Here is an 11,752-nt window from a genome sequence, read left to right as displayed (position 1 = left end):
GTTTGGAAGAACTGTAGTAGTCCTAATCTGCAACATAAACAGTCTTCCAAGTATCCTGAAAAATCTACAGCCAGGAGAAGATAAAATAGATGAATGGGACCTTCTAAGAATCAAATCGCTAAGCACATCCAAAAACTTCTCCAATAGGGTAAAACGGGAAGCCATAAGGCTGATGTAGCACCTAACAACTAGATAGCACCTAACAGCAATACATTCTGTGACGACCCAACAGCTAACCACAAAGCGACCACCTTCAAGGTCAGCTCAGGAACCCCACTACTTTGCATAATATCTCCTTTTCTGAAGATAACCCTGCCTTCTTCTTTTAGAACTAATTTTCATTGCCATGGAATTAGAACCAGCTCACAGCTGACTCTCCAATGGGTTTTCAGAGGCTGTAAACTGCACAGTAGGGGACTGCTCATCTTTCTCTCTGGAGCAGCTGGTGTATTTGAACTTTCTGCCTTTGGGCTGGCAGACCAACTCTTTACTCACTAGGCCACCAGAGCTCAAAGTGCTGAACACACATGGGTTCTTCCCCGTTCCCCATGCCCTTAAGCAAGCCTAGAATGACTGGAAACCCTAAGTCTCTGTAGACTTTCATTAAAATTAGTTTTTTTAAAAAAGTACAGTGTTTAAATGATTTTTTAAAATTTTATTATTTTGTGTGTGTGTACCATCAAATCAGATCTGACTGGTACAGGAGGAGATTGTCCCTCCTTCTCCAGCAGAGAATCTGGTGGATTCGAACCGTATGCCTCAGGCATTACAGTGCAGCTTCTTGTCACCAGGCCATCAGAGCTCCCCTAAAAATGTTGTTTGGTGTTTTTTTATTAAAATATCAATTTAGAACAAGTGCCTTTAAAAAGCAAAACCATTCCACAAAAGGTGCCTTGTTTTTAACATATTCATTCACCTCATTCTATTTTTGCTTAGAGTCTTTGAAAATTAACACAATGTTGTGAATTTCCAAAATCCTGGCTTCTTAGATGTTATCAACATCATACATGCTAAGAATTTGTATGATAATTAAGTACATTTGATATAAAAAAAGCATTAGAGAAGGCTTTCTCCAGGAAGAACTCTATGCAGAAAATTACAAAAAACCTTTTCCTACTTTCACAGCGCTACTGGACTTCTTAAGTAATTATCTAATAGCTGGTATGTCCCTAAAGAAAACAAAAAGCGAGCATTCTGAAAGTATGAATTTGAACTTCATGGCATCCTTTAAAATTCTGGTTTCTTTACAAGATCTTTAACTTGTTATAAATTCTACTCCGTACTTGTACTTTACTCTAAAGTGCCACCACGAGTGAGAATGGATGTGTGTGCACGCGTGTGCCCATATGAATATGCACTTGCTCACAGAAAAATGGAATACAGTCATTTTAAAGATAAGATTCTCCAAAACATACTCCCGTGGAATTCCATAAACAGTCAATCTGATTACTGGTCATTTATTGAGCACATGTAGACATTTCCTTTTCACTTACTTCCACTGCTGCTGCAGCCTGGGATATTTTCTCCAGGAGAATAGCCCATGAGACCGCCATTCCCATTTGGATTAGAAGGCACTGAAGCAAGAAGACCTAAGGGGGAAAAGTTGCTATTAAATTAAGATCTGGCCAGAACCTGAGGATCTGGATCTAACTGGCTGCCATGGAGAGTTTCTGCCGTACCTAGGCCTCTGTACCGCGAGAGCTGCTGGTAGATCTGTTTCATCCTCTCAATGTTCAGGCGGCTCGCCTCGGCATGGTTCACCATTGGTTTGGGGTAGTTAACGCCTATCAAGCATTTGGCTACCTTCTGGATCCCTTCTGGTGCATTCCAGGGATCGTAGATGTATTTCGCAGGGAAGCCTCTCAGGACAGGCAGGTAACGCCTTTTAGAAAGAAGGAAGGGAGGGACTTAAAATGCACTGTAAGCGAACTGTACCAAATTATTAGCTCTGTGCACCAGAGCAAATCAGTATCATTTAAGTGGTCTGCTTTCTGTTCTTATCTCTGTTATTTGAATAGTTGCTTAAATAGGAAATGTTAAGTTTTTCTTGAATTCACTATTCTACACAGATGCATAATCACCCTTACTTACCTGATATAATCTCCATTGGGATCTGTTCTCCTACCAAAACCAACAGGACAGTAGCAGTGAAAAAACTGTTGGAAAAAGGAACTGCACGACAGCCACATCCAGCTCCCAGCATTTATGCTCCAGTCTGCATCAAGCAGCAGTTCTTCAAAGACCTTCAGAGAAAACAGTGACAGAGGAGTGTGCACAAACAGCATTTCAAAGCAAGCACTGTCAAGGTCACTGCAGGACAAAAGTCAAGGTGAAAAAGAATCTAGCAAGAATTGAAAACTAAGCGTTCCCATGTTAGTTTGCGTGTCTATGTCTACTGCACAAGACTCTTTAATGAGCCATTCTGGGCAAAGCATATTTGCACTGAGTAAATTGTGACATAAAACTTAAGTTTACGAACCTCTGTCAAGTGTTATGGTGGGGAAGGGAATGGTAAAAGAACTCATTAATACAATGATTTAAAAGAGGTAAGTAAAACAAAACAAAGGGAATAAAATGGTTTCAGAAGAGCAAAAACGCTATCAAATAAATGATCAATCAAAATGTAGACGCTTGGTCCACTAACATACATCAAAGGACCACTCAAATGAAATTTACTTTTAACATATACTAGCGCCATGGAAGGAATCTCCGGTGTCTTACTGGTAAGGAATTCAGCTGCCCACCCAAAGGTATGTGGTTTGATTCCACCAGCTGTTCTGTGGGAGAAAGATGAATAATCTCTCCTGTGATTTTATACCCTCTGAAAACCCACTGGAGGGTCAGCTTTGATTCAAAAGGACATAACAAGGGACATGTAAGGAGTCATGGTGGCAGAGTCCAGAACGTGCTAGGCTGTGAACTAGTAAGTTGGCTGTTAACATTCACCAGTTCCTCCATGGGACAGAGATAGGCAGTATCCTTCTATAAAGATTACAGCCCTGGACGCCTGATAGAAGGTCACCAGGAGTCAGAACCAGCCTGACAGCAGTGGCTTTCAGTTAGAAGAGAGTTCAAATCTGTAATTCCTTAACCTTAAAGGGAAAAACATGGAAAAAAAGGGTGTTTTAAAACCACTGTGTTTACTAGGAAATAAAAGATGCAAAAATGTTAACATAGATTCAGGAAATAGTCTTAATACAGGGAAAAGTAATAATAAATCCAAGAAAGTAAAACAGAAATCAATCCCATTACATATAATAGTATGGTATTGTCAGAAATGTGGCTGTCACATGTCACATCAACTATGACTCAGAGTGACCTTATGAGTGGATCTGAACTTTGTTCTGTCCTATCCCTTGCACTCTCCAACATGGCCACTGTCACCAGTCACTGTATCAGGCGTCTTTAAAACAAAAAAACAAAGCTGTGGCTTCAAGTTAATTCTGAATCAGCAACCTAGGGTATCCAAAGCTCTAATCTTTATACAGAGTGCATAGGGTCGCTATGAGTCATGTTCTACAAAAAACCATCTTTATAGAAGTAGAATGCCACTCTTTCTCCAGTTGAGAAGCTGAGGATTTGAACTACCTAACTTTCAGTTAGCAGTCTGATGCTTAATCATTGTGCCATCAGCCAAAACCTAACCCCACCATTGCCAAGTTGACTTTCACTCACAGTAATCCAGTAGAACAGAGCAAAACTGCCCACAGAGTTTGCAAGGCTTTCATTTCTGTGGAAGCAGACTGCCACATCTCTCCCATGGAGCAGCTTTTTTTTTTCGGATCCAAGTGCTTTAAGCATTGTTGTTGTTGTTGTTAAATATTTTAAACGTGGTTTTAGTAAAATTTACAGGAAGGGTAGATTTTCATTCACATATTGATACACATTTTCCTCCCCGCCCTCCCCCAATTCACTTTATAATGCATATTTTGTTCCAGATTACTGTCATACATATAATGTCAAATCATTATTTCCTTTCAGATAGTCCTTCTCTTCATTTGTTCCACTGTATTATTGTTGTGTGTCGTCACTTTAAGCATTTTTAAGCACTCTGTTACCACAAATGCTCCCAAAGGTTGTGAGAGTAAAATGGGGTGAAATGACTTATATTTAAAATTTATTTGAAGAAATAACTATTAACTCTAAAAACCCACAGGTGAATTCTAAAAACAAACAAATTAAAATAACCCAAACTTGTTTATCCAATAAAATGACTTCAGCCTAACTAATTTATCCAGTTTTCACTGTCTGGTGTCCAGATTTCTTCTGTCTCTGAACATTTGGGACTCAAATGCTTTAGCACTAGAAAAAGAAACAATAAACAAATAACCTAATAAATAGTATAACATAACAGGTAAGATCTAGGGTTTGATTTAATACAGCAGCATTCTACCCAAATAAGATCATACTTAGATAGGGAGTGCTCGTAGTCTAGTGGTGAGAAGCTACACTGTCAACTCAATGTCAGAGTTCAAATTCACCAGGTGATCCCCAGCAGAAAGACAGGCAATCTCCTCCTATGTAATTTACTGCTTCTGAAAACCCACTGGAGGATCAGCGGTGAGTCACTCTTTAACTGATAGCACATACCACCTCTACCACATTATCGTTAGAAGAACATTTACCGGGGAACTCTGGTGACCTAGTGGTAAGGAGCTGCAACTACAATCCCAGAGGCGCACGGTTCAAATCCACCAGATGCTCTGCCAGGGAAGGAGGGACAATCTCCTCCTGTACCTGTCAGATATGATTTGACGGTACACTCACACAAATATAATAAAATAAAAAAAATTAAAAAAAAAAGAAAAGAAAAGAAAGAAGAACATTTACCTTCATCCCTTCTTCCCAACTAATCCACAGGTCACCTCGTGTCAGGAAACAAGCAACTGCATGTCTGGCTAAGTGGTGAATCCAACCCTCTTGCCGAAGCTGTGTCATAATGGCATCAATCCAGGGAAAACCTGTCCGGCCTTCTGCCCATTTGGCTAAAGCCTCAGGATTCTTATCCCAAGGAATCTGTACACAGATAGGGTTCCCTTCCATTTTGTCAAAGCGTGGATTATTTGTTGCTGCTGTATAGAAAAATTCACGCCATAATAGCTGCCCATAAAGAGAAAGGGGAGGGGAGCTGTTCTTCTTCACCTGAAATAAAAAACCAAAGTATCATCAGGCAATTTTTTTAAAAAAGGTCTTTGAGAAACTAGGTCCAGTTTCAGATAATACCTTTTTGTAAAGATCTGTTAATTTGAAGTAAAAGAGACGGCATGACAAACAACCAAACCGGAGGTAAGGGCTGAGTCCAGTAGGGCTTGCAAGCAGGGAATTTGCATTCATTCGAGGTCTTTCAAAGTTGGCCACCCAAGCCTGAAAGCATAAAGAGTGACATTAGCTAACTGCCTTTCCATTCTCAAGGAGTGGTCAAAATTGAGATTTGTTTTTAAAAGTGACATAGTTCTGGGGAATAAAATCCCATTCTTATCCCAGTTACAAATGACATATGTCAATGAAAAAGAAGAAAAAAGTGAAATTGTTTTCTTTCTTCCAACCATCCTCATATAGGACACAGACAACTGAAACAAGTGATTTCTGAAGTCCTAACAAAAGGCTGGGAGTTCCTCCTAACTGCCTCTCTGACACTTGAAACTTCAATAGGGTAAAGGTGCGAGAAAAGAGTTCTACCTCACCTTCCAAGTTCTAATCATCAGCTACCAGCTCGGAGAGAAAGAAAAACGTGCATCAGGTGGAGGCTAATGGATCAGGAGAGAATGGTTCAGGGCAGTCACATGAGGAGACAAGCTTGTGCAGACAGTTAAGTTTGCTTGTTTTTTTGCTGTTTGGAACATTTTTTTTGTGCTCTGAGTTAATGTGTACAGAGCAAATTGGTTTTCCATGCACTTATTCACACAGATTTTGTTTTATGACATAAAAATTATAATCTCCACATTGTCCTATCAGTTCTCCCACTTCCTCCTTGTCATTCTCATTTCCGGGCATTCTTCCTTAGAGCCTATCCCTTCCTGCTTTGTGGGCTTTTGACCTGGGCAAATACAGCCCTAGAGATCTCGCATGATTAATTAAGGAGTGAGTTCTCCCCTGGGGAGTTTGTGCTGTTTCAGTTTTTTTAATTGTTTTCCTTAGTTCTTTCTTTTCAGTAGTTTAGTTTCTATTTAATTTTAAATACTGAAATATTATTTCAAAATGCCATTTTGGAAATATTAGCATGGCTGTATTCCTTGTGGTGTCGTAGGCTGATGGTTCAAAATCACTTTCTAGCCACTGGCTTGGACTTTTGGCCACACAGTGGGGGTGGACTATACTATTAGTGTGAATGAGGTGAACAGCATCTTTTGAGTGAAAACATGCAAAAGAAAATGTGTAGACTACTAATGACGGACTGGTCCATTTTACCAGGTAGAAAATGGAAATTTGGGGGTTAGCAGTACAATTTGCCATGTATTATACCACCAGTGAGAATGAACATAGCCCTGGAATAAATGAAGGAAAGAACTGTTTAAAAAGAATGCATGATTAAGCATTTTATGTACAATAACAGCCCAGAATAAGTGGAACATTGCAAAGAAGACTGGGGAGAGAAGGGGGGGGGCGTGAAAATGTGCAACAATGAATGAATGAATGAAAATCTAACTTTTCTGTAAACTTTTGCTAAAATTACAATTAAAAGTTTAAAATACAAAAGAAAGCAGCAGCTAAGAGTACATGCAGAACTTGTCCTTCCGAGCCATTCCCACACATAACGGAGATAGACCAAAACTGAGACACTGTACCAGAAGCACCAGTAGCATCAGCAGCAAAGGAAGCAGAAAACCAGAGATCAAAATGAGATAGCACTAAACTGAAAGTACTGCTCCAGTGAGCCAGGGCTGAGGCCCTCCACCTAGGCTTAGTGGAGTGCTGGCAGAGACACTGTAATTAGAAGGCAGGACAAAGAGAGCTTTGGAACAGGGACTCAAAGTTTCAAGTCTGAGTGTCAAAGTACTGGTGACGATGCCTGAGGAACTGACCTGATTGAAAACTATGTCCTGACTCTATCTTGTCTTGTTGTACCTGTTAACCTCTATTAACAGTAACCATAACTGAGAACTGGCATGTGAGTTGTGTGCAGCCATGATGACAGATTGGACCCAGCTGCAGAGCAGCAAAGGCCTGGGAGAGATGGCTGCAGTAGAACTGACAGGAGTAGGTTTGGGGAAAGTTGGAGAAGGTCTGTCTGGCCTCACAGGAATTGGTTTTATGCTGCAAATGATATTGGTGAAGATTTTTCCCCACTGTGGCATTAACAGATACCAAACAATGCATACACTCTTTTACATTTATATTGTCTTACCTTTCTTTCCAAATGCCTTTCCAGACGTGTAAGGGCTTCTGTTTCTCCACCTGGCCACACTGCAGAAGGTAAACCATCTGTATCAAAACCTGAAAAAAAGAAAAAAAAAATTTTTTTGGAAAAAAAATATACATTTTTTTTTTTTACTGAGTCATAATACTTTGTGGAAAAATTTTAGGAGTAGCATAGAAATTATATGAGGGCTCTGGATACCCTCTCATATATCTATATCTCTAGCTCTATATCTATATCTGAACAGTACATTGACAGGAACAATCAGAAATTCAAACTAGACTCAGAAGATGATATGGAACAACGGACCTCCTTGCTGACACTGGCAGGAAGATGTTTACTTATGCTGTACTGACTATGCCAAGACGTACAGTTATACAGATCATAATCAATTATGGATGACATGGCAAAAATCCCAGGAATTCCAGGATACTTAATGCTGTTTGTTCATGTGGAGCCTGTACCTAAACCAAGAAGCAGTTGTTTGAAAATAACAAGGGGACACTAATGGTTTAAAATGAAATTGTGTACCATGGTTGTGTCCTTCACCGTATCTATTTGATCTCTATGCTGGACCAATAAGTGAGAAGCTGGACTATCTGAAGAAGAAAGTAGCATCGGGATCAAAGGAAGACTCATCGACAACTTGTGTTATGCAGATGATACAACTTCGCTTGCAGAAAATGAAGAAAATTTGAAGCACGTACTGATGATAAAGAAAGATTACAGCCTTCAGTAAGAAATACACCTCAACAACAAGAAAACAAAAGTCCCCATAAACAGACCACTAAACAACATTATGGTAAGCAGAAAAAAATACTGAAACTGTCAAGGATTTAATTTTACTAGGATTCAAAATCAGCACCCATGAACACAGGAGTTAAGACATCAAGCGACATACTGCAGTGTTCAATACCTCTTTAAAGTATTGAAGAGCAAGGAAGTCACTTTAAAGATTACGGTTCACAATGTTACCCAGGGTATTTTTAATCACTACATATGTATGCGAAAGCTGGACACTGAATAAGGGAAAATGAAGAAATGTTGTCAGGTGCCCTTGAATAAAACTCCTAATTACCTAAGGACAACAGATTTGAAGTCTCTTTTATCTTCATCATCTCTGACACACTTGAACCAAGGGCTGAAGTCACTATGTCAATCCACCTGGTTAAGGGTCTTCCTTCCTTTGGCTGACCCTCCACCTTTCCATGCATGATACACCTTTCCAAGAAATAGCCCCTAACAACGGGCCCGAAATAACATGACTGATCTAGATGCACTTTCTCCAAGACATATCAGCTCTTTGCATATTCCGCTATGTCTTAGAATTGTGGTGTTAGTGAGAATATCAAATTAACCATGGACTGTCAAAAGAACAAACACATCTGTCTTAGAAGATGTGCAGTCAAAATGCACTTTATAATTGAGGACGATAAGACTGTCTCATGTACACTGGAAGTGTTATCAGGACGGTCCAGCTGCTGGAATAAAACAACATGCTTGGTAAAGCAGAGATTCAGTAAAAAAAATAAAGAAAATTCTCAATAGGATGGACTGCTCTAGTACTGGCAACTATGGGCTTAAGCACAGCTGAGACTGTAGACGGCACAGCACTGGCCTGTGTTTTGTTTTGTTCTGTATAAAGTTGTTGTGAGCTGGAGCTGAGTCAATGAAACCTATCAACAAGAATAACACATCTGAAGGAAGCTCTGGTGGCCTAGTGGCAAGATGCTGCACTGCAATCCCAGAGGTACGAGGTTCAAATCCACCAGATGCTCTGCTGGAGAAGGAGGGGGCAATCTCCTCCTCTATCAGTCAGATCTGATTTGACGGTACATGTAAAAACAATACAATAAAAATTAAAGGAAAAAAAAAAGAATAACACATCTGAACGTGATAACAAAATGTCAAATATCTATTTACAGGACTCGGAAAAATGTGCAGATTTATCATCTCTCTGCTTAAGGGTTTCTTTTATTTGTTCATTTTTTTTATTATTTTAGTATTTAGTTGTAAATGCTATACATGGCAGAACTGGACATGAGATATTCTGAGTGATTTGTGATTTTGTAACTCAAGTTCTACATTTATCACATTTATACTCACCTAGTTCTTCCAGTGAAGGGACTCCGTATTTCTCATCATGGTCATCAGACAGAGGGGTCGTGCATTTTTCTACCATTTCTGAGGTAACTGTCTCTACTGGTATCTCCAGGGGTTCCATTTTCCTGATCAGAGTCTGGAATCTTTTGTAGGTTAGAGGTGGCTGACCGCCATTGAGTTCTATGATCCTAGTACAAGAATTGAAAAACGTAGTTAATGTACAAAAATAAAAATACATTTTAGTGGTAAGCTCTGAAAAGACGTAAAATCAGAAAAATACAACTAAGAACTTAAAACTGCTAAAAGAACATATAATTCTTATACAACCCGGAAACTGGTTCAAAATGGTTAATGAGTTGAAAATCATCCTCTGAACATCTGCTAAGATATTAAAAAACCAAAAAGAACCCAAAATCCAGTATGCAAATATTAAAACCTTTAAAATAAATGGTGTTAAGCACCTATGAATAAAACCCCAACAGACTAGCTCAATATACTTAACTGCATCAACAAAAACATTAAATATAAGGATACATGAAAAATATATTGCAACTCAGCTCAGAAAATCATGTTATCATCAACAAAAACTAAGTCAGACCAAAATTTACACCTCTTAAGTAACAAGTCTCATGAGTTAGGATTCTGTAAAACTGCAGGGACAGCTGTACTGTGTGGAGCAGATCTGCTGTCACTTTGAGAACATATTCCTGACCCACGCCGGTCTTTTCAGTTGTCATACATGAATGTAAACGGTGGACAATAAATAAGGAAGCGATGAAAAAAAAACCACAAGGAAGCAATGAGAAGACTTGCTATTGTGGTGTCTAAGGCTTACTGTTCCAAATAGCTTTCCTAGCCATTGATTAACTGTTTATTTTGTGTGGAAGTATTTAGTGTATTAAGGAGACAGGATCGGGAAGGGATACAAACCCCACCATGCTCAGGCTTGAGAGCTAAAAGCTATTTCTTTTGTTGGGGGGAGTGGTGTCCTTGCTTTCTAGCTGCACTTCAACCTGGCAGTCTACAATGCTCACCAGACACTGCAAAACCAGCCGACAAACCTACAGTCACATGAGTCACTCCTCTGCTGGGCCTGAGCCTCTGGGGGACCTTCCAACCGATCACTGAACCAACGAGACATACAAGAATGAGGAAACAGGATGATGGAGGGGCTGCTGATGTCAGAAATCATGGAGTTAGAAAGCAAATCAAACATCTGGACACCTTTGACTCCATTATTTCTTAAAATTGATCTGCTACTAACCTTGTTATGAGCCATCGAGTCACTTATGGACTCATGCGGCCCTATGTACAACAGCCCTAAACCCTGCTCTATCCTGTGCCAACTTTATAATCTCTGACACACCTACCCACACTACCCTAGTCACTGAGTCAATCCATCTCATCGAGGGTTTTCTTCTCTTGCACTGTTCCTCCACCCTCCCAAGCATAATATCCCTCTCCAAGGACTGGTTCCTCCTTGCAAGATGACCAAAGTATTTCAGACGGAGCTTCAGAATCCTTGCCTCCAAGGAGCAGCCTGGTCTCACTCTCTCTAGGACAAACCTGTTTGTTCTCCTAGCAGTACATGGAATATTCAATACTCTTTTCCAGCAACCCAGCTCAAAGGCATCAATTCTCTTTCTACATCCTCAGTCACTGTCCAGTTCTCTGATGCACAGCAAGTAACTACTAAGACCATGGTCTGGATATCAAGCACACCTTAATTTCCAGACTGTTATCACTGCTCTTCAGTACTCTAAAGAGGTCTCTGACAGCAGATTTTCCCCAATGCAATTAGTCTTTTGATTTTGTGGCTGCTGATACCAAAAGGTTTAATTGTGGAGCCAAGCAAACTGAAGCTTTTAACAATCTCGATCTCTTTACCATCTATCATGATGCTGCCAAACAGCCCAGTGGTGAGAATCTTTGTTTTCTTGTTGTTGAAATTCAACCCATAGCTAAGGCTGCAGTCTTTGACCTTCTGCAGCAAGCACTTCAGGTCCTACTCAGTTTCAGCATACAAGGTTGTGTCACTTGCATAACACATGTTGTTGATGAATCTTCCTCCAATCTTGATGTCACATGTCTCCTCATACAGCCCAGCCTTCCTGTTCTGCATGTAGGTTGAAAAGGCATAGAGATTGGAGACATCTCTGGCATGCACCCTTCCTGATTTTGAACCATGCAGTGTTTCCCTGAAGTGCCTTCAGGTCTGAGTATAGGTTTCCCATAAGCACAATCAAGTGTTCTGGGATTCCCATGCTTCTCAGAGTCAGCCACAGTTTGTTG

At 40.0% G+C, this 11,752-nt stretch overlaps 1 protein-coding gene across 1 annotated transcript in view; it reads right to left on the bottom strand.

Annotated features, from left to right (window-relative positions):
• CRY1 (cryptochrome circadian clock 1) overlaps nucleotides 1–11,752 on the bottom strand; it is a 143,472-nt gene that overhangs the window by 20,957 nt on the left and 110,763 nt on the right. Inside the window, exons 4-10 of the mRNA XM_006897551.1 lie at nucleotides 9,464–9,648; nucleotides 7,346–7,434; nucleotides 5,224–5,364; nucleotides 4,831–5,142; nucleotides 2,092–2,243; nucleotides 1,680–1,882; nucleotides 1,494–1,589 (exon numbers count right to left, since the gene is read on the bottom strand). Of these exons, the coding sequence (XP_006897613.1) occupies nucleotides 1,494–1,589; nucleotides 1,680–1,882; nucleotides 2,092–2,243; nucleotides 4,831–5,142; nucleotides 5,224–5,364; nucleotides 7,346–7,434; nucleotides 9,464–9,648 (1,178 nt within the window). The remainder of the gene's footprint in view (nucleotides 1–1,493; nucleotides 1,590–1,679; nucleotides 1,883–2,091; nucleotides 2,244–4,830; nucleotides 5,143–5,223; nucleotides 5,365–7,345; nucleotides 7,435–9,463; nucleotides 9,649–11,752) is intronic.

Source organism: Elephantulus edwardii, unplaced genomic scaffold (assembly GCF_000299155.1).
Source record: "Elephantulus edwardii isolate Elephantulus edwardi_28Jun2011 unplaced genomic scaffold, EleEdw1.0 scaffold00211, whole genome shotgun sequence".
NCBI lineage: Eukaryota > Metazoa > Chordata > Mammalia > Macroscelidea > Macroscelididae > Elephantulus > Elephantulus edwardii.
Note: the sequence above shows the minus strand (reverse complement) of the source record. Positions and strands in the feature narration are given on the sequence as shown.